The 21,484-nt window shown below is 56.2% G+C and overlaps 7 protein-coding genes across 7 annotated transcripts; 3 read left to right on the forward strand and 4 right to left on the reverse strand.

Moving 5' to 3' along the window:
- Positions 1–785: 785 nt before the first annotated feature.
- Positions 786–2,382, reverse strand: LTHEOB_2702 (Lipase 2; the record flags this gene model as incomplete). Its single annotated transcript, XM_035511544.1, has 6 exons — positions 786–979; positions 1,077–1,172; positions 1,266–1,545; positions 1,649–1,760; positions 1,868–2,172; positions 2,329–2,382. The coding sequence occupies 6 exons, from the start codon at positions 2,380–2,382 to the stop codon at positions 786–788; spliced, it is 1,041 nt and encodes a 346-aa protein (XP_035363428.1).
- Positions 2,383–2,941: 559 nt separating this feature from the next.
- On the reverse strand, positions 2,942–4,993 carry LTHEOB_2703 (uncharacterized protein; the record flags this gene model as incomplete). The annotated part of the gene is made up of 5 exons (XM_035511545.1): positions 2,942–3,111; positions 3,159–3,672; positions 3,738–3,820; positions 3,869–4,756; positions 4,810–4,993. The coding sequence occupies 5 exons, from the start codon at positions 4,991–4,993 to the stop codon at positions 2,942–2,944; spliced, it is 1,839 nt and encodes a 612-aa protein (XP_035363429.1).
- A 356-nt stretch (positions 4,994–5,349) lies between these two features.
- LTHEOB_2704 (Sulfate transporter) lies at positions 5,350–6,708 on the forward strand (the record flags this gene model as incomplete). Its single annotated transcript, XM_035511546.1, has 1 exon — positions 5,350–6,708. One exon carries the CDS (start codon positions 5,350–5,352, stop codon positions 6,706–6,708), a length of 1,359 nt encoding a protein of 452 aa, XP_035363430.1.
- Positions 6,709–6,931: 223 nt separating this feature from the next.
- On the forward strand, positions 6,932–8,725 carry LTHEOB_2705 (RNA polymerase Rpb1 C-terminal repeat domain-containing protein; the record flags this gene model as incomplete). Its single annotated transcript, XM_035511547.1, has 2 exons — positions 6,932–7,001; positions 7,065–8,725. 2 exons carry the CDS (start codon positions 6,932–6,934, stop codon positions 8,723–8,725), a joined length of 1,731 nt encoding a protein of 576 aa, XP_035363431.1.
- Positions 8,726–9,875: 1,150 nt separating this feature from the next.
- LTHEOB_2706 (Latent nuclear antigen) lies at positions 9,876–11,274 on the forward strand (the record flags this gene model as incomplete). The annotated part of the gene is made up of 2 exons (XM_035511548.1): positions 9,876–9,908; positions 9,973–11,274. 2 exons carry the CDS (start codon positions 9,876–9,878, stop codon positions 11,272–11,274), a joined length of 1,335 nt encoding a protein of 444 aa, XP_035363432.1.
- Positions 11,275–15,074: 3,800 nt separating this feature from the next.
- LTHEOB_2707 (Mrc1-like domain-containing protein) lies at positions 15,075–19,463 on the reverse strand (the record flags this gene model as incomplete). The annotated part of the gene is made up of 3 exons (XM_035511549.1): positions 15,075–15,991; positions 16,044–16,249; positions 16,303–19,463. The coding sequence occupies 3 exons, from the start codon at positions 19,461–19,463 to the stop codon at positions 15,075–15,077; spliced, it is 4,284 nt and encodes a 1,427-aa protein (XP_035363433.1).
- Positions 19,464–20,052: 589 nt separating this feature from the next.
- Positions 20,053–21,132, reverse strand: LTHEOB_2708 (Myb DNA-binding domain-containing protein; the record flags this gene model as incomplete). Its single annotated transcript, XM_035511550.1, has 2 exons — positions 20,053–20,876; positions 20,976–21,132. The coding sequence occupies 2 exons, from the start codon at positions 21,130–21,132 to the stop codon at positions 20,053–20,055; spliced, it is 981 nt and encodes a 326-aa protein (XP_035363434.1).
- Positions 21,133–21,484: the final 352 nt, after the last annotated feature.

Genomic DNA, 21,484 nt, shown 5'->3' on the forward strand with positions numbered 1-21,484 from the left:
AAACTTTTTCTTTTGATAAGCGATTCAGCTCTCATTCGGAGATCCAAATCCTGGGACATATCAACTCGAACACAGTAGAAGAAGAACGGAGTGTTCTCCTGAATGCCATTCCTTACTATCCGCACGTTAGCTCTAGATCGTGGAGCGGGTACTAGCACACCGTGTATGTCCTCTGCTTTCCCGCCAGCGCCTTCGAGCAGTTGTTGTTGCAGCTTGGGGCCATGGTTTGAAGTCCTCGAAGCCGAACCGTACCGCAACCCCACCCAAAAACCATGACAAGCAGGGCCTGCCCTGCCCTGCTACACATAGATGTTCCCGCGCTGGGGACGAACGCTCTATCTTGACGGAGAGGCGGCTCGTGTGGCTGGGCTGCGGTCGAGACCAGTCCAAATGCGCAGGATTCATACTGTTGCGCCACTGCAGATCTCGCGCTGGCATGGCTTGAAGGCCGCGCAACTCACCTCACCTCATCAAGCCCCAGCAACCGAAGGTTATCTCCACATTTGACTATACAACAGGCCCGGTCGGATGATGTTTCCCTGGCGCCAATCTGCATCCTTATTGCCATCCATCGGTGATGCACAAATTCGGAGCGGAACAGGTCTCGAGGTATTTTTCGAAATTTAGAAGGCGTTCTTGATATTCGTGCAGAGCTCCCTGCCCCCATATACCAGCCGGAACTCCTCGAAGTGTTCATATCGTTTCTCTTTCCCACCTACACCGGCACTTTTGCGCTCCAATCCCTGCATAACTGAAGCCTTCAAGACCGCATTGCACGAACTCCTCTACGCCTTCCCCAACAGCCACCCGAAACCCTCCACAACCTTTCCAACCGCCTTCCTCGACGCTTCCAAGTGCGGGAAGAAGCCCCAGAACGAGTGCGGCAAGCCGGGATACACGACGAGCTTCGTCTTGACGCCGGCCTCAGTCCGCAGCAGCCGCTCGAACAGCAGCGCGTCATCGCGCAGGGGGTCCAATCCTACAAGATAAAGGAGAGCAAAATCGTCAGCCATGCCAAAACCCCCTTCCCCCCCAACGGCCGGTCACCCAAAAAATTAAAAGGCACAGAGACTTACCACAAGCCTGGATGAAGAACGGCGGAAGCCCCTTGTGCCCCGTGGGCCAATTGAACGGGCTGAACAGCGGCGACGACTTATCCGGGTTATAGTTCGCTGTTTTGCACACCCACACGTCAGCCCCATGCATCATCCCCCAATCCCCCCACAAACCCGACACCTAACTCAACCCCCACAGAGACCACTCACCAACAAAAAACCCCAACGCCCCCGCATCCAGTCCGGGCGCGTTCTTATTCTGCTCGCAACTCTTATACTCCTCCTTGAACCGCTCGGGCACGACCTCGGCGGCCAGCACAGCCGGGATGGATGCCGAGACGCCCGTCAGCGGCGGCGAGAGGCCGCCCTCGTCGCGGGCCAGCAGCGCCAGCACGACGGCGATGTTGCCGCCCGCCGACTCGCCGTGCACGATGAAGCCAGCGGTGGCTGGGTCGGCGTTGATGGCCGGGCTGGTGGCGTTGGTCGCGATCTGTGTTTTGTTTCGTGCTGGTTAGTCTTTCGGCAGGTGATGGGGGAGGGGGGGAGCGGGATTGGGGGGAGATGGAGAGGAAAGGGAAGCGGGTTAAACGCACCCATTTCAGAGCGTCCCAGGAGTCGTTGATAGCGGTCGGGAAGGGATGCTCGGGCGCGAGACGGTAGTCGACGCTGATAGCGACGGCGCCGTATTTCTGCACGGCGTTGACGCTGCAATCCCCCAAAAGCCATCAGCACACACTCCTCTTCTCCAAACCGGAGCCACACCAAAAAAAAACAAAAAAAAAAAAAAACAAAGAGAGCGCAGCACAACCTACCAATTAACCTCCTCCATCTCCGGCACGCCCAAACACCACCCACCGCCATGAAACGCCACGACCAACGGGCTTCCCGCCTCCGGCTTCTGCACAGGGCGGTACAGCGCGGCCGCGATGCTCGCGCCGTCGCGCACAGGGATGGTGATGCGGCTCTTCTCGACGCCGTCCATGGTCGCCGGCGCCGTCACGCCCGGCACGACCGGCTTGTCGGCGGAGGCGATGGTGGCGCGCAGGGCGGCCATGGGCGGCGGGGCGGACCCCGCGTCCGAGAGGCTGGGGAGCTTGCCGCCGACTGAGTCTAGGAACTACGCATTTTTTTTTTATTAGGAAAGGCGGGTTTGTTGGGTAGGAAGGGGGCGCGTGCTCGATGCTGGATGGTAGGGGGAGAGGCGAGGACGCCGGGCGGGGGAGGGGAAGGGGAAGTTGGGTGGATGTGGGGAGAGAGATGGCTGAGGGCGTACGGCTTGGAACTCCGGGTCCGGGGTGGAGAGATCTGTCCACTTGATATCGGCCATGATGGCGTCTAATGGATTTTGTATCGAGCTTCTATTTGAATACTCTTTCGGTAAGTGAGATGCGTTGAAAGTTTGGTTGGCGTTCCCAGATGGCGGGGTAATGCCGCGACGTCCCGCAACTAAATACTGACGTGCGCCGGCAATCAAGGTTCCGGAGGTAGATGGTGAAAGAGTCAGATAAGCGAGGATTCTCAGTGAGCGATACTGAATACAGCAAGAAATGCAGTCGGTCGGTGTCAATCAAGTGGCGCGGGCCCGGAAGTCTAGAAATGCCCGACCCGGCCGAGAGATTTGCGTTCCGATTGGCTCTCGCTGAATTAAGGAGTTGCCTTTTTGGATTCGCTAAATCTTAACGCCTAGGTAATGTGAATAGCCGCTAGCCAGATATTAATACCGCTGAAATGGACAAGCAGTAAGTCTGAGGATTGGTGCATAAATCAAGATAATTACGAGAGTGAATTGCGCTGCTTGTGCATGACGATGGCCATCTTTCATAGGCTATTTTTTTTGCTGCTTAGCAGCGCAGGGTATCCGACGTGTACCGTAATAGAATCGTACCTCAGTCCTTCATCTCCACGTCTCCGAAATCCTCGAGCTCTGAGGAATCATCTTCCGATTCTGATGGAACCGATGAGAGATCAGACACGGAGCCGGCACGTGATCCTGCTGCTTGAACCTTGGGAATAAGGTCATCCCTCTGCGGGCGCTCTGTCGGTGGTGCATTGGCATCTGCAAACATTAGTACCAGCCATTAATGAAGAATGCACTTCACTCACCATCTTCGACCCACTGCACGAGTAGGAGCAGGAGCTGCTCGCTCTCCTTAAATATCTCCTTCGCTACCATCTCGTCAGACCGTATACCACCGCCACCAGACTTGTTTAGACCGCGTGCTTTCTTTCTTCTGGCACGTATGCCCTTGAGAACTTGCTCAACCCAATGCTTGCTCCACTTCATCTCCGGTAAGGTTGCCTGTACTACTTGTTGGAGCAATATGGTGACTTTCGCGTTATCTGCGAAACTATGCGTGTTCGCAGCGTAGGGAAGGAAATACTCTGCCCACTCATCTTGGGACGGGGGAACGAGATTGTACACAGGAGGTGAGTGTGGGAACAACGGAAGGAGCGTGTTGGCGGCCAAGACACACATTGCAGGTGTAGGAAGCATCGAAGTACGGATCAGTGTGGCGAACGTCGGGGCAGGCAAAGGACGTAAATATTCGGTATAGGAGTCGAAGAGATGCTCGCGCGAAGTGAAGTAGGCTGGAAGCCTTTCTGCAATAACCGGGAGCTGGTAGGTTGATGTGGTCAGCCGTGATACTCGCGGAGCGACGAATGGTCCAGGTAGTGACTCACAAAAGCAAGGATGCGTTGGCGCAGTCTGACAGAATCAATCCCTCCAAGGCGGTCAGTCGGTGATATGCTGTCGTCTTGAGTATCTTCGGAAGAATTAGAGCTAAGAGAGATGATTGACGGTCGTCTGGTACTGGTGTTTGTGCTCCTGCCGCTCTTCCGTATTGGCAAAGCCGAGCCGTTCCCGGCGTCGGCATCGTCTATGTCATCATCTTCGTCAGGGTCAATTCCAAGATCGCCAAAATCTCCTTCATCAAGCCTCATCTCCTTGATTGGTTTGACGCTTTCCTCCTTCTTCCCCTTGAGTTCATCCTTGAAGACTTCTTTGAACTCGCTCATGGATTTGGATCCGCCGTCAGCAAGTATGGCACTGAGTAACTTCCTCCGGCCCACCAGTGAGTTCGCATTGGCGCCGATCAGGTATTGGACGATGATACTTTTTTGGAGCAACTCGTCACTTGCCGTACTGTCCTGCTGCTCGTCGTATAATATGTTGCGTTCCTTCCAGTCGTCTTCCATGATCTCCAGCATCAAGTCCAGCCAAATCTTCCATCGCTCCCACCTTGCCTTGTATTTGACGGAGCAGTTGAAAGCCCAGCCCACGACGCGCCAGAAGTCGTCAGCCTTGGCCCACAGACTATTCTGCTGTGCTACCGCGGACTTGATTGGTCTCTCATCCTCTACTCGTTTGCTGTCGCCATTTATTGGGGAGCCCAAGGTCCCGCGTCTCCTCCAGCCACGGCTCTTGGGACTATTAAGTCCGGTAAAGACAAATGCCTTTGCGAAGCCAGCATTCACTGGCCCGACGACGCGGTTTACGTCGCGGAGATATTTGGCGGCGGCGTTGGAGGCCTGTAGCTTGTCGGGAGTTGTTGCCCTGGTTGTGGCGGCAGGATAGACAACGAGAGTTGCGGAGAGTTCGAAGAGCTGGATCGGTGGGATTTGTGCAGGCAGGCGATCTGACGGGCTGGACGACGAGCCGGATCGGAGGAGGCTGGTAAGCAGACCATAACCTTGGAGGTCTGCAGATGATCAGCGTATGTAGTTATTTGAGGTCCGAGCGTTGTACATTGACCCGACTCCAGATACACGCTAGAGTGGTGAGCGAGCTCGAAGGGCAGCTGGGTCGCTTGCCTATACCGAGCAGGAGGAGCACTCGCTGGCGAGTTTCGAGAGGTCTGAGTGGTTGATGGCGGGGTGAGGAAAGCGGTCTCGCCATCGCGAGCGGTCGTAAACGAGGAGGGCGATCCGACAGCCATGGTGTGGGGTGTGGGGATGAGGTTGGAAGACGCGTCGGCGCTCGGCAACGAAAACGCGCGGGCACGTGTGGCGCTTGGACTCACTGAGCAAGCGGCAGCGTCCGGCCGATGCCGGCGCGTCATCGCTTCTGCGCGGCGCGGCTGACCGCCCACTTCTGACACCTCCGACTACCACCTGACACCAGCAATAACCAATCCCGCGGAGAATGCCTCCACCACACACTAAACATGTGCTGCCTCCGCTAATACGTGGTGTCGCACAACCTCCGCCTCCCTAGACCTTCCACTTTTCTTCACTCTCACACCTCATTTCACTACTCCCGCATTCCCGGATTTGCCCTTAGCGCACATTCATCATGCCGTCGACCGCAAACCTTCGCCGCATCACGCAACACAACCTGCAGACTTTCCGCGATGCACCGCTGAGCGAGCTCTCTGGGTCGCTGGGCGACCTGGGAACTTTACTCCCCCTACTCGTGGCCTTGACTCTCACTCATTCTATTTCTCTGCCCGCGACTCTGATATTTACTGGCGCTTCGAATATCCTGACTGGTGCGCTGTTCGGTATCCCACTTCCTGTGCAGCCCATGAAGGCCATCGCCTCTATCGCCATCGCTCGCAGCTACAGCCTCCACGAGACAGCAGCTGCCGGCATAGGCGTCGCCGTCGTTGTCGGCATCATGAGTGTGACTGGCTTGCTGAGCTGGGTCACACGCGTTATTCCTATTCCGGTCGTGAAGGGGATCCAGGTCGGCGCTGGACTCAGCCTCGTTCTCTCAGCCGGAGAGAAGATGCTCAAGCCCCTTGGCTGGACAGGACCTTCCCCAGTCGACAACTTGCTCTGGGCCCTGGGCGCTGCACTGGCGCTGCTTGCCTGCACACGCGCGCCGCGAGTGCCCTACGCGCTCCTCATCTTTATCCTGGGCCTGATTCTGGCGGGCGTGAAAGCCCGCGTGAGCGACATGGATAGCTCCAGCATCATTCCCAGTATTCCCATCGTGGTTCCTTCGTGGGCGACCTTTGGCCGCACTTTTGTGACTGCTTCTCTCGGCCAGCTTCCTCTGACTACGCTTAACTCGATTATCGCTGTGACCCATCTCTCCGCCGACCTTCTCCCGAACGTGCCAACACCTACCGTCACTGCCATTGGATCCTCCGTTGCGGCAATGAATCTTATTGGATGCTGGTTCGGAGCTATGCCCGCCTGTCACGGCTCCGGTGGCCTTGCTGCTCAGCACCGATTTGGTGCACGTTCCGGCTCCTCAGTTATCCTCCTTGGTGTTATTAAGATGATTCTGGGCCTCGTCGGAGGCGAAAGTCTCGTCCGTCTCCTCGCGAGCTTCCCGAAGGCGCTCCTGGGTATCATGGTGCTCGCCGCGGGCGTGGAGCTGGCCAAGGTCGGCGAATCCCTGAACGCTGGTGCCAGGGACTTGTGGGAGGAGGCTGAGATGGAGGCGTCCGGTGCCGTGACGTTGGGCAAGAGGCTACGTGATCCGAGCGAGGCGGAGCGAAAAGAGCGATGGGCGGTCATGATGGTTACGGTTGCGGGGCTGCTGGCATTCAGGAACGATGCTGTCGGCTTCGTTGCAGGACTGCTTTGGCATTGGGGCCAGAGAGCGCAGCTACCGAGGCTGCAGAGGCCGAGCTGGTGGCAGCGATGGAGAACGAATGGGGAGAGGCGCGCGGCCGGCGAAGAGGGAGAGAGCCTGCTGTAGCCCCCGCGCAACGGGTACTTGCATCACTGTCTTAGAACAAACGCGCAGTCACGTGCGCAAGGCACTTTCCCATCTACCTAGGCCTTTCGACTCTCGTCTCTGGTGTTCTTCCGCGATCATGTTTCGTTCCAGTATGGGCACCAACCTCGCGAAGCCATCAGATCCCACTACTGGGCAGCATCGCGCTCCTATGTCCTCAACATCAACCCTACTCCCATCGAAGATGGCGGGCAACGAAATCGACAAAAGCGCAAAGCACCTCATCTCCACCGTCATCAATAACGCCATCTCTAGTAAGGGTTCAGCACACAATTCTCCAGACCATGGACCTACTATTATGACAAAACAGGCCGCAGAACTTATGAAGAACATGCGAAACGGAAATCCCTGCCTCAGACTCTCTCAAAGCGCCCTCTGGGCCGCCGACGGTCCTATCCCACCTGACGGCGGTTTCGACAACTTGGATCTGAGAATTCAGAAGATCTGCGCGATCGAGACACAACTCAACACCTGCTTCGCCACAGTCCTAGCCTCAGACTCCCTCAGCGCGCAGGAAGCGCTCTGCATGCCGATCGAACTCCTTAGCGCCATCGAGTACTTCTTCAAGAGCTGGAATCTCGTCTCGTTGGACCGCTTCCAACAGCTGGCGCGGCGCAAGCTCGATGACACTAAGAGCAGCTCTTTGACCAAACCCATCATCATCGCCATGGAAAGAGACCTCGCAGACGGAATGCTCTTCTCCTTCAAGAAGAGGCCCGCGAAATTCTCCAGCAGCCGCATCCCCGCTTCGTGCGCAGCATCAAGCGATGACGCCGACGTCGATGCCACCATCAACTCCACGTCCAAGCCCACTCCCATGCCCGACACCCCGACGCCGATGCCAAAGACAACCGCCGCTGCAGCATCCGCTCCTCCTAACGACACTGCCCCTAATGGCAAAGCCGCTACCACCACCAGCGATCCCACCACCACCACCACCACCACCAACAGCGGTAGCTTCGTCGCCGCCCGCCTCCCCAGCTTCGCCACGCCGGCAAAGCGCAACCTATCCCCCAACGCGACGCCCGCGCCGCAGCGCCACGGCCGCCAGCCGTCGGTGTCGTCGACGCCGCTGGCGCAAGCGTCCGAGACGATCAACCGCGTCCTCGCCAGCGCTGAGGCGGAGCACCGGCGCGAGCTCGAGGCCGCCGAGGAAAAGCGCATGGACGCTGAGCTCGAGCTCGATGGCGTCAAGGCTGAGCACAAGAGGGAGGTGGAGGCGCTCCAGGCTGAGCACCAGCGTGAGCTCGAGGTGGCCGAGGACAGGCGCATAGCTGTCGAAGTCGAGATCGGGGACGTCAAGGTTGAGCATGCGAGGGAGCTGGAGGCTCTTGCGGCCGAGCACCAGAGGCAACTCGAGGAGCAGCGTGACGAGCAGCGCCAGCAGTGGGAGGGGGAGAAGTCGGAGTTGGTGGGCAAGAAGGATGAGGCTGAGGAGGATCTGGGGCTTTTGGTGGAGAAGTATAAGACTCTGGAAACTCGATCTGATGAACTAGAGCGGCGGAATGAGGCTCTGGGAAAGTGGGCTAGAGACCTCGAGACGGACATGGAGCTGTCTGAGCCGAAGATTCGGGAGCTGGAGAAGAGCAAGGCATCTCTTCAACAGGAGGTCAGCGACTTGCGGAACGAGAGCAAGGCTCAGAAGGATGACTTTGAGAAGACGTGCGCTGCTCTTGAGGACGGAAAGAAGAAGCTTGCGAGCAACGTGGACAAGCTTGAGGACGAGAAGAAAGAGATGCAGAAAAGGATCGACGAACACGCTCGAGACAAAACGAGCATGGAGAACACAATCTCCGGACTGCAAACCGATAAGAAGAAGCTGCAGACGGACCTTGATAAGATTAGGGAGCAAGTTTCTACCGCATCGCGACAGTACACCGCCTTGCACGCTACTCTGATTAACAGTCTGAACGATGCCACCGCGTTGGGCGGATGTCTGCTCCGGGGCCTTGATGACAAGGATCCTAGCACTAAGTAAGGGTTGCCCCGTTCTCGGATTGTAGACGGTCTTGTCCCTTTTGGTGGTTTCTTTTTACTACTAGCCCTTACTCCCGGATAGAACTGTTCGTAGCCCTAAATGAAGGTTGTCATACGGAGTTAAAACCATTGTCCAGACGTGGAACAGATGAGTCCGATACTTCCTCTCCCTGCTTTTAGCAGTCACATTACAGAAACACGATGTAGTTCAATGGGGAACTACACATCATTTTCGGCGACCTCATTGAGAAGCAGACCGGAACAGTTGTTCTTGCGGCGAAGCATCCCCTAAGATTTCTCGCGGGCTCATAACACAAAAATGGTAAAGGGGAAAGTGTACAGTGTCAGTGTAGGCGTTGATAGAGACCCGTTAGGTATGCCTAATTGTATTTGAATGCTTGTCTCATGCGAGAATCTCTACGCCGTGTTATGACCTCTGAGTACTTCGCCGGAAAGCGTTGAAGTGGACCATCTTGATTAAGAGTCTGTTTCTGGCTGGTAAGACATCTCAGAGATTGAGAGCTTTGATATCAAGCCCCTGAAATAAAGGCGAACAAGGTCCGTATGGTATCTATAGAATACCTCTACGTATTATAAAGTATATACGCTCCCAGGTGACTGACACCAGCAAACAGCAAAATGAAGATAGGTGAATAGTATGAGATCTACCTTATCCATCGAAAAGACTAAAGACTTCCAGAATAAGAGCGACTCTTCACAAGGCTGGGACTTGTCCAATTTGGAAACGACGAGAGTGATTGGACCGGGTGTTCCGTAAACAGATAGAATCTGGAGTTGACCAGCTGATAAGATCCGCAGGTGGTACCGGTGATGGGATAGAAGTGCTGGGCAGGCCGGAGTGGCCAGAATGTGGAGCTGCGGCCGAGGTGTTATCGCCATCCGCCCCCGATGATTGCCTCCACGGCCCTTCAGAGCGCCCGACATTCACCTTCTTCGCCTACCGAGCACGTGCCGGCGGTCTTCCCACTTCGCAGAGCCCACCTCTTAAGCTCGCCGGGGCAGACCACTCCTCCCCTCTTCCACTCCCACCCGACAACTCTGGCCGGTCCGATTTCCGACGTCCACCTCGCCGAGAAGGCAATTCGAAAAGCAATATTCACAGAGTTCTAATTCCCATCCACGCGGACGTCATGCCGTCGAACGACGATGCGGACGCCAAGCAGGTACGCGCCCACTTTGGCCATTGGCAAGGAAGAGTCTGTCGCTAACCACTTTGCGTGATATCAGAGGACCACCCTCCTACAGTCCACCGGAGCCTCCTGGCCTGGCTGCCCCCTCCAGGGTTGGGTTCCGCAAGACCATCGTCTGAGCAAGCAACCCGTCGAGAAGTGGCCGATCGCTTTGCTGCGCCTCATCGAAGAGCTCGCTAAGATCAGCCCGTCCCAGAACATGAGCAACCAGACGCGTCGCCGTATGTGTATGGTCATCAAGGAACTGTACCCGGTCTCGAATACCCTGGAGGATGCCATCCGCGATGCGAAGGACAAGTTCATGAGCCTCTGGCCGACCAAGAAGCCCTCTGACATACCAGTCAGCCTGTGCTACCCCAGTCCTGACGCGATCGAGGACTTCGGCGCCTTTGACCAGCCCGATGTGGACGCTCAGAGTTTGGCGGATAAGGCCGTCCTCCAAGCCTACCAGAACGCCGTCAATAATCGTGGAGCGGCCTTCGGCGATCGCAGCGCGGGTCCGACGATCTCGACCCACCTGACTGTTCACAGGAGGAGGGACTGGTCCAACCCGGTCCGAGTCACTGGGGAGCTTTGGCAGAGCCCCGAATTGCCGGTCAAGAGCGGTTATGGCGACATCACTGAGAAAGTCAAGGACATCACTGCCATCGAAGCCCACTTCCAGATGCCGTTGTCTCAGTTCTGGAAGATAGAGAAACTTCGTCCAGAAGAAGCGTACTTCATCCCGGCAGCGGTCCTCCGTGGAATCGTCTGCATCACTGAGAAGTTTCCGACAGTCAAGCATGACGAACTCTACAAGCTCATGGTTCAGGAGAAGGCGGAGTCTCGGAAGCTTTGCCGCAACGCCAACTCGAAGATGTGGCTCAACATTACGCAGGCCAACATTTTCAAAGTATTGGCGAAGCTTCAGCAGCTGTACGACAAGACAACATCGCAGACCCAGACGCTGGACAATGGCGCGACTTCCCAAGGCTTCGACAAGCGCAACCACAGCCTGTCTCCCAAGCTATCGTCCAGGAAGGCCCGGAAGCTGCCCCACACCGCTTCTACCGGCCATGCTACTGGCCTTAACTCAAGCACTGGCCAGTTCCAGAGTTCGGCTGCTCGTCAGGAAGCTAAGAAGAAGGAGAAGGAGCTGCGCCGCGAGGAGAGGGAAGGGGAGGAAAAGATGAAGGAACTCGAGGATCGGATCAAGGAAGACCAGGAGAAGCTCAAAAAGCTCCAGGACAGACAGAAGGAGATTAAGGAGGAGAACCCATTTGCCTTCACCTGTACAGAAGGCAAATGGGTTCGGGAAGCACACTGTATTACGCTGAAACTGCCAGTTGGCACTCATTGAGCTAGTAACAAATCATACAGAATCGTCCCATAGAAAACCGCGCTCAGTTTGGTACGTATAAAATCTTCCTTGATATCCTACGCATGGTAAGATCTTCAACGAAAAAAAAGTGTCCTCAACCAGTAAGGTCAAGGGGATCCGAAATACTGAACACTCTGTTGGGCAGAGAATCGCTTCAAGCACGGCAATTCAAACATGACGAGCATGATGAACACACCGCACTTAAAGGAAAAGGAGCTCGTAAGCCTAATAACGCTCTCGCTGTAATACAGATACTGAAACGTCCGCCAAGCGGAGTAGAGAGAGGGTTCCGGATTAAAAAAAAAAAAAAGAGGGCTTGTAAAGGCCCATGGCCCGGGGGCGATCAGTCAAAAATCCCTGAGCCCTTCATGTGTAGTGTAGCTTCTCGGTATCTTGGAAACTACAGTGACTCGACGCAAGGCCACTGCACCTGGCTTCCCCAGCACCATCCGCTTCTGGTTGATGTGGGACCAGCACATGAAGGGAGTAGAAAATTGACTCAGATATTGCACAGTTACCACCCAGTGAACCGCTGCGCTCAATAAATAAGAGCTTCAACTGAACCTTTTGATGGCAAAATGTCGAAAGCACCCAGCTAGCCCTTCGTGCGTGTTGTAGCTTCTCGGTATGTTGGAAACTACAGTGACTCGACGCAAGGCCACTGCACCTGACGCCCCCAGCACCATCCGCTTCTGGTTGATGTGGGATCAGCGCACGAAGGGAGTAGAAAATTGACTCAGATATTGCACAGTTACCACCCAGTGAACCGCTGCGCTCAATAAATAAGAGCTTCAACTGAACCTTTTGATGGCAAAATGTCGAAAGCACCCAGCTAGCCCTTCGTGCGTAATGTAGCTTCTCGGTATGTTGGAAACTACAGCGACACGGTCGAAAACCACTGCACCTGATGATCCCACATCTTCCTATCCAGGTCGATGCAGGTCAGCGCACGAAGGCGGTAACTCTGACCCAAGATATTGCACCAGTTACTACCGTCGGAAAGCCGATGGACTCGAATAGAAAACAAGAGATCCAGCAGCGCCTTCAATAGCAGTGTAATCGGTAGTCCTGAGCTCTTACATGTTCGCAGCATCTCGATATGTCGAATGCTGCAGCGACACGGTCACCTGATAGCCCTACACTCGCCCATCCAGGTCCGTGTAGGATCAGCATATGAGAGAGTAACTCGGACGCGAGATATTGCACCAGTTACCAACGTCGGACACTGCGAACTCGAACAGAAAACAAGAGATTCAGCAGCACCTTCGAGGGCAGTACAGTTAGAAGTCCTGAGCTCTTATATGTTGGTAACATCCCGGTATACCGTATGCTACAGCGACACGGTCGAAACCACTGCGCCTGATGGCCCTACACTCGCCCATCCAGGTCCGTGTAGGATCAGCATATGAGAGAGTAACTCGGACGCGAGATATTGCACCAGTTACCAACGTCGGACACTGCGAACTCGAATAGAAAACAGGAGATTCAGCAGTACCTTCGATGGCAGCAGTCAGAAGTTCTGAGCTCTTATGTGTTTGTAGCATCCCGATATACTAGTATACCGTATGTTACAGTGACACGGCCCAAGGCCACCGCACCTGATAGCCCTGCACTCGCCAATTCAGGTCCGTGCAGGATCAGCACATGAACGAGGCAACTTTCAACAAAGATACTGCACCATGTACCATCTTCGATACACCACTGCGCTCGAAAAGAAATCATAAGCTGCGGCGGGATCTCCGATGGCAACAAAAGTGTTTCAGCTAGTCACAACACCTCGACCAAAGAGGAGGAAGTGAAGTGACGTCATCGCTGAGCGGAAGTGAGGTTTCGTTCGCGGGAGGAGGATGATCGTAACGAGTTGGTGGCCGTTTGCAAGATTCTGTAAACAGAGTTAGCAGCCGAGCCGGTGAGGTGGAAAGAACGACTTCTTCCGAAATATTAGTCGTCGCCCATGAGTTGCGGGTCAGGCGGTGATTGTTGGGGTTGAACTTGCATGCGCGGTAGAAATGGGTGACGGAGGCCGACGCGGCTGACAAAAGTGAGTGACTGGGATGAGAGGCAGCGCAGCAAGGGTGGCTGTCGAAAATGAGTGTCGGATGGCGAGGTGAGCTTGAGGAGGAAGAGGGAAGAAGGAGAGGAGGAGGGCGAAGGACGGGTTTAAGTACCTGGACGGGCGAACGCACGGGCCTCACCGCTGCCGGCCGCGCGGGCAAACACCAGGCTCCGGCGGCTGCCATATGCGAGTGGTTCGTGAATGTTTGACAGTAACACGCCTGAGAGCTCGCGCAGCCGGAAACCATGGACACGCGCACCCACCGGCCTTGGCTTGCATCATCCTTGCACCCCGGAGCACCTCGACATCAAGCAGAGCGCGTCAACACTTACCTGCACATGGCGAACTGCCATAGTCAGCCAGCATTTGAGCGCCCTGGCCCGAGCGGGTTGCAGCCTTGTGCTTGAGTCCCTGCTCAAACTAAGCTCCTTCGCGCCGCACTGAGGATGCCTACTCAGCAAAGACTCCCTTATGTGAAATGAATGCGATGATTGATTTAGATATCCGACGCAACTGTCGCGTCAGCGCGGTTTTTTGCGAAGCTCACCTGCTCCTCTTCAAGACGGACACCGGCCAACTATTCTTCGCTTCTTCGGCGCCCGCTGCAATACCATGGCCACCTACACCGCTTCTTCACCTCTGCGCTGAAGGCCTATAAGCCCACCGACATCTCGAGCTTGCATTGCGCCATCAACTTCTTGCTGGCTTTCACCCACTGCGTGCAAGCCGCTGCGCAGAAAGGCGGTCCAGTAATTTCTGTTCTTTCCCAGTCGTACGGATATTTAGCAAAATCTGACGCCATTTCCTCATGTTCTTATTTGGAATCGAGGTCACCTCACCCCGCGGAGGCGCAGCCGCCGCCGCTTGTGCACGAGACCGCACTACTCAGGAAATGGTCCGCCGCTTGGAGGATGTAAGCTACGTTATGGACCAAGACTAAGGGGCCCAAAGCTAGCCCGGCGTTCCCCTTCGCTTCGGTTCGCAAATAGGCATGCTCTTTTGATATAAACGACTCCTTGAACAACCATGCGCAAACTGTGGCCCTACGCTCAGGTCGGGACAAAGAAATCTATCCTAGAATCATATTACTCGGTACGTACACTATTGCCGCACACGTTCTTGTCTAGTCTTGCAGCTGAAGTTATCATCGTCTTCAAGAAATAAATGTATCATCGTAACACCGCTGATGGGCACTATACGCCTTCTGGGTTTGATTTCTTCAGCGTACAGAGAACCCGTCGGCGATGCTGGAGAGTTGGTTGTAGAAGAACAATGTCTACTACTAAGTACTAACACACTTCTGGAAGTCACGAACTGACCAAATTACTGTGAACCTAGACCTGACTATCTGGTGGGGGACTTGCCAGCCCCGCAGAAGACACGATGCTCATGCGCTTGGTTCAAGTCGACTGCAATTCCACAATGAAAGACATATGTCGCCCGAGGAAAAAGGAAGGGTAAGCGTTTCTGCACAGGACTCCTATCATCGTGACTTTGAGGAGCCATGCAGGAATTCGGTTTCACATCAATGGTGCATGTGCAGTCACGGGCCTCTCGGAAGGTAAAGACGCAAAACGCCAACGGTCCAAACCATACTATTCATAAACCTACAAACCCAGCCCAGCCCATCTGCGGCCAACGCCGTCCCGTTGTTCCCTCGCACCAGCAACGCCACGAACCCCCCCAAAAAAAAAGCCATAACCCCAGACAAAAACAGCACCACCTACTCGAACCCCCCACCCCCCAACACGCCCAGCACGCTCCTCCCCCTGCCCTTCACCACCTTCTTCCTCAAGCCCTCCTCCCTCCTCGCGTCCACGGCCTCGACCGCCTTCTTGCGCTCCGCCTCGCGCGCCTGGTAGTGGATGTTGCTCTTCTTGCTGCCACCTCTCCTCAAGCCGCCCGCCTCGGCCGCAGCAGCGCCAGCGGCGGTCGCGTTGTAGTTGCTGTTAGTAGTGGTGGTCGTCGTCGTCGTGGTCGAGCTCGCGTTGCTCAGGTTCGATGTCGCGCGCCGCAGCAGGGCCGGCACCCTGAAGCCGTGGCCGGCGGGCTTGTTGCCAGCGGCGAAAGCGAGCGGCTTCCCGGCGGGGGCGGGCTGTTGTTCCGTCGTCGTCGTAGACGTCGAGGATGCGGCGCTGGCGGAGCGCGACAGCGTGAGGCGGTCGACGACGGTAGTTGTGGTACGGCGCTCGGTGAAGGAGGCGCGGGTGGTGACCTTGGTTTGTTGCTGCTCTCCGCCATCGTCGCCTTCGTCTTCGTCTTCGGACGCGGAGTATTGGGTTTCGCGGACGAGCGGCTCGTCGATGAGGAACGAGACGTTCTCGCGGATCTCCGCGAGTGTGGTTGGCTTGCGGTCGGCCGCGGCGGCGGTGCGGCGCTGGCGGGCCGGAGGCCGGTTTTCGTCGTTGGATTCTGTGGCAGGCGATTTGCGCTTGAGCGGGTTTGCTTGGCCAGCTGCGGCAGAGGCACCGTCTTGGTCGATCGCTGTGTTTTCCTGCTGCGCTGCCTCCTGCGAGTCGGGAATGGATTGGGACTGAGACTCGTCGGGGCCGGTGGAATCCCTGTACTCGAAAAAGTCGAAGTCGTCGTCGTCGTGGTCCTCGATGGCGCGGAGGAAGGCAAGCTTCTTCGGGTTTTCGGCTGTGGACCATCATGTTAGCCAGACCCCTTGAGGAGCAGAGGGAAGACTTACCAATCTTGCCAATGTTCTCGTCCGCAAGAAGCGCCTTGCGCATACGCGCGAACTCCCTCTGCTTTCTTGCCCTCCTCTCTGCAGCTTCATCATCCGAGTCATCCAACGAATCAAAGTCTCCACCACGTTTCCGACGCAGGTTGCCGCTGGTGATGTCCTTGTACAGCCTATCGATGCGCTTCTCATCTTCCGCGCGCTCCTTGTTTCTATTTACTAGTCAGATTTTGGGAGATATCGTAAGGAGAATAGGGTAACTTACGCATGAAACGCCGCAATCTCCCTCTCGTTGACCTTCACCTTTGTCTCGTCGATCATGTCTTTTAGCTCCTCATCCATCTCCCCGCCACTTTCATCATCACTAGCACCACCAAGGCCCGCGTATTCGTCCTCAGACTCCTCGGCCTGCTCCTCGACCATCTCCTTGGCTGCGCTCTTCTTCTTGTTGAAGGCGTCGACCTTCTTGGCCTTCTTCGCACCCTTTCGCATAACATCGAAAGCGTCTGCCGAGATCTCAAAGTCCTCATCCGACGCGGCGTCATCTTCCTTGGTTTGAGTGTCCTCCTCAACATCCGACATCGATGTAGCGATAATCTCGCGACGGCGCTGTAGACGACCCTTCTTCCGCTGAACGATCGGTGATTCAGGTGTCCCATCTTCAAGGATAATAGTGTCCACTGTTTTCTGACTTGACGAGGGCAAAGGAGTCCTGTTGAATCGGCCTGGCGTTCGGGAAACAGCAAAACCACCATCCTGCGTGGGCTCGGGGATATCAGACATCTGGGTATCGAGATCTTGGGGTTGCGAGGGGAACTGAGAAATGCCAATGTTGATGTCGTTGCTTCCACTTTCTGCTTGGGATTCTTCGGGCTGACTATCGCGGATGACAGAGTCCTGGCTGGGACCTGCAAAGTTGTCTGCAAACTCAGGAAGTGTCGAGACCGGGATGTTTCGGAGAAAATCGAGGGAATCTTGCTGGGTGCTTCCCGCCACTGGCATTTCGGCCTGGGAGTTCATGTCTGCCATTGTGCCAGCAAACATCTGGCTAAGACCGACCGAAGCGGCATTATTGGCAAACCCAAATGCAGCCATAGTCTCATCCTGGGCTGGCGAGGGTTGAGCTTGTTGATCGGTCGGCTCGGAGCCCAGTTCGGCCATTGTGCCAGCAAACATTTGACTGAGACCCACAGGAGCAGCATTGTTAGCAAAGCCAAATGCAGCCATAGCCTCGTTCTGACTCGGCTCTGGTTGAGGTTGCTGCTCAGCAGCCTTAGCCTCAGACTCCTCCTCATCCTCGTCATCGACGACGCGTTTGCGGTTCCGTGCTGCTGTTGCACGCCGTGCAGGCGCTGCGTCTTCATTCTCGGATTCCACATCGTCCTCGGCCGTTTCTATTTCAGGATGCGCTGCAACATCATCCTCATCCGCCATCTCTTCGTCGTCATCTTCGCCGGCTTCATTGTCGATAAGACCTTCACCGTCAGCATGTTCGTCTTCCTCGTCCTCGCTGCCGGAAAGCTCAAGCTCCTCGTCTTCTTCCGCTCCCTCAGCATCCGATCCGCCCTCGACGTAGCTCTCATCATCTTCGCTATCAAGCAAGGCATCGCCGTCCTCTTCGCCGTTCTTCTTCGCCTCTTCCTTTTCCTTCTTCGCCAGCTCCTCGGCTTCCTTTCGGGCTTTCTCCAGAAGGTTCTCCAGCTCAAGCTGGTCTTTCTCACGCTCTTCTTCCGTCTGAACCATGATGCCCTTTGCCCGAAGCTCAGCAATCTTCTCGTCTTTTTCCGCCTTCGCTTGTTCGCGGGCTCTGCGCTGAAGTACTGCTTGTAATTCAGTGGGCCCCATAGAATTCTTGTTAGTTTGTCGGCTCTTGGTTGGCGAAGTCAGATGCGCGAGGTGGCGGAGTGTGAGCAGATGCTTGGGCTCTTTCGCCTGGCGAGCGGGAAGGTTGTCGAAAACCGGAAAGCGCGTGTCACGGACAATCTCCAGGTCATCGTCATCGTCGGAGGCGCCAGCGGCAGGTCTTTGCGGAAGTACGACGCGGAACGTGCGAGTTTTCTTCTCTTGGACGGGTGCAGGAACGGCGGGTTTGACGGTCTGTTCCGGCGCGACTTGGAGGGGGATTTCGCTAGATGGTGATACGGCACGACCTTTGCCCTTGTTGATCTTTGACTGTGGGGGGATCTTTTGTAGATCTGGAAGGTCGACATCTCGCTGGCCAATATCAACAACCGTGTCTTCAGGAAATCCGTTAGAATCCAAGCCTTGCTCCTGAGCGGTTTTCTTCTCAGCTTCATCCGCGCTTGGTGGACTCGTAGGCGGTGTCTCCTTCTGGGCTTGATCAACATCCGAAGACGCAAGCTCAACAGGATCCTCTGCAGACCCTTTGGGCTGACCAAAATTGAATTTCTTGAAAAGGTCTTGCGTGGTGTACTTCTTCTTTGTCTTCGCTTGATGTGCCAACTGCATGTTCCTGTATAGTCTTTGCGTTTCGCGGTTCATCTCCTCTCTGGCCTTCTTTCCTGCCTTGCGGGTTGGCCGAGATTGTTGTGTCAACTTCTCAGCCACGCCTTCCTCGTCGTTGCTGTCAGTTTCTGAGCCGTTCAGCTCGAGGTCGATTTCTCTTGATTTTCTTGCGGCAGCCTTTGCTTTCCGGCGGTTCTCCTCGCGTTCCTTCTTCTCTAAAGCCTCCTTAGCCTTGCGCTCGGCTTTCTTCTGCGCGACCAATTCCTCCAAGCGGGATTTCGGTTTGAAGTCAGACATATCAGAGTCGGAGTTTGAGTCATTGTCCAGAGAAGCGACAGACTTGGCTGAGGATGGCTTCGATGGTGACACGAAAAGTCCAGGCGAAGATGCTCTTGACGCGGGTTCTGCAGGATTTGGTGATTTGCTAGCTTTTCGTGCAAGCCTTCTTGCCTGCGCGGGTCTGCTGAATGGCATGTCCTCGCCCGAACTCGAGTCGGCATCCGATGCAGAGCTTGGCTTGCTTGACGATTCCTTCTGCTTATCCTTAGCGGACATGAGCATCTTCCTGACCCTTTGGTATGCATTCCCATCCTGCTCGTCGCTGCCCTCACTCTGGGCGTTCTGATTTTGTGCGAGCATGCGTGCTGCCATCCGTCCAACTGGTCTTTTAACAGGAACAATATCCTCGTCCTCGGAATCTGAAGGGGCGCCATCCTGGACGGGTTTCGAGGCTGCTGCTGCAGGTTTTGCCACGGGCTCGGTGGGGTTTGAAGGTCCGTTGGAAGGCTGCGCGGAGAGTTCGTCCTCTGAATCATCACTCATACCGGCAGCTGCAAGCATGGCTTTGACTTTGCTCCGCGGGGTCAACTCGATGGGAGATTTGGAGGTATTCATGGCGGGCGAGGAGGCTGTGGAGGACGCGCGAGCGGAGCGCGCCGGGGTGGAGGGCGTAGAAGACATGTCGACGGGTTTTTGAAAATTAGAATGCGTTTCCGTCGTTGCACTGAATGCGAGAATTGGGGTATCAAATTAGGCTGTCATTGGAGTATAGGGTGACGGCTGAGGTAGTGGAGTTGGAATGTAAAGGTTGACGAGCGCGCGACGCGCTCTTGCGCGCCTCGCGTCGCGTCAATCCCCGCTTAAGACCGAGCGTTCACGCTATCCCCGACGTTTACCCAAGCGGTAAGAAACAACATCACCTGAAGCCAGAGACATCAACTATTCACCATGGGACTTGAAAAGGGATTTTTCTACGCGCAAAAGACGCGAAGATGTCCAGCATCTTCTTCTGATTCATTCGTTATCGTCTCTGCGTTGGTATCGTCGTCGTCGTCGTGAAGTCTATAAAGCTGAGCCGCAGCTCCCAACGACCGCTGATGCATGGTGGCCTATTCACCCCTTGGCCCCAGAAGCAAACCACCAGAACCGTTACCACCGGCTTCCTAAACCGGCATTTCGAAAAAACAAAAACTTTTGAATCTCTCTCCCCCAAAACTCCTCCCTCCCCAAGCACCCCAACCCCCCAACCCGGAACACTCCCCCTCTCCCCTCACTTCAAATACTTCCCCGTGAACCCCTCCCACCTCGCATCACCCCACTTCTCCCCAACAACCGCATATCCGTCGTAGGCGCTGAAGTGCGCCGTGCTCAGGAACCTCGTCGTCTGCAAATTCCCCGCGGGGACCCTGATCCCACCGGCCTCCCGCGCCACCTGCCCGGGCTTGATCGCATTGCGCCTCGCGGCGCGCTGCTCACGAGCGGACGGGCCGGCTGGCGGCGCGGAAGGACCCGACTGCGCATTCGCGGAGCGGGTGGGCTGGGTCCTCCGAGAGGAACGCGTCGCGCGCGGCTGCGAAGCCGGCGCACGAGCGGCAGGACGACGGGCGCGCTGGACGGGACCGGCGGCGGGTGCGGTGGTGGCGGAGGGAGCGGAGGCTGCGGGCGCGGAGGGGCCACTCTCCTCGGCGGTGGCGGTGGCGGCGGCAGCGGTCTTCTTGTTGCGGGCCGTCCTGGCCCGCTTGGGGGCAGGCGCAGGAACGGCCTCCTCCTCCTCGTCGGCGGTGGTGGCGGGAGTGGGAGCGGCACCGGGAGCAGCAGCAGTAGCAGCGGCGGCGGCGGCAGCGGCATTGGCGGCGGCGGTGGCAGAGCGCGTGCGCTTGAGGCTGCCAGCAGCCGGAGCAGACACGGGCGCGGAGGAGGAAGACGACGACGAGACGGCGGCAGCGGGCGGAGCGGCGGTCGCAGTAGCAGCAGCAGGGGCAGAGGCGGGCTGAGCAGGACCAGCGCCAGCGCTGGCCGAAGACTGGCCCGAGATGGTGGTGGTGGTGGTGCCGGCAGCGTTGGCAGCGAGGGCAGCGCGACGAGCAGCGGTGTCTATACACATGTCAATTGGAGCCAGGCAGTGAAGGGGTATCAAGCGAAAATGATTCAAGACGTAGACGAGGTAGAGGGTATACACCAAGATTAACTTACCAGCCTTGAGAGAGCGGCAGTACCGGACCTGGATGCTGCCCCTGGTCTTGTTCGGGAAGTGTCTGGCGATTTCGGCCCAAGTCAGGCTGGTGCCCTCCTTGAGGGCAATGATGCGAGCGTCGTCAAGGACGGACTGATTGACAGTAGAGGAAGACATGGCGACGGTTGATAGCGGTGGGTAACGAAGCTTTTCAGTGGTTTGGAGGATTCGTAATGCTCGCTGAAGCTGTCAAGACGGCGGATGTGGATAGGCTGGAGTCGGAGGAAAGAAGATGGCACGAAGGAAAGCAGGAGTATTTGAGCGGTTCGACGGCAGCTTGTGTGCCATTGTTGTATTGTTGCTATTGTTTGCGTTCACCTCCCCTATTGTCGTGTTTCAGGTCAATGCAGATTGTGAATTCAATTGAAGTGAAGTTGAAGCTGTGGGCATACCAGCCACTCGCTAATGCCAAGCCTACATGCAGGGCTTCCACGCTTTTCGGAATGGCTGTACACAACGGCTGCATTGT

This window comes from Lasiodiplodia theobromae (genome assembly GCF_012971845.1).
Source record: "Lasiodiplodia theobromae strain AM2As chromosome Unknown scaffold_7, whole genome shotgun sequence".
Classification (NCBI taxonomy): Eukaryota; Fungi; Ascomycota; class Dothideomycetes; order Botryosphaeriales; family Botryosphaeriaceae; genus Lasiodiplodia; species Lasiodiplodia theobromae.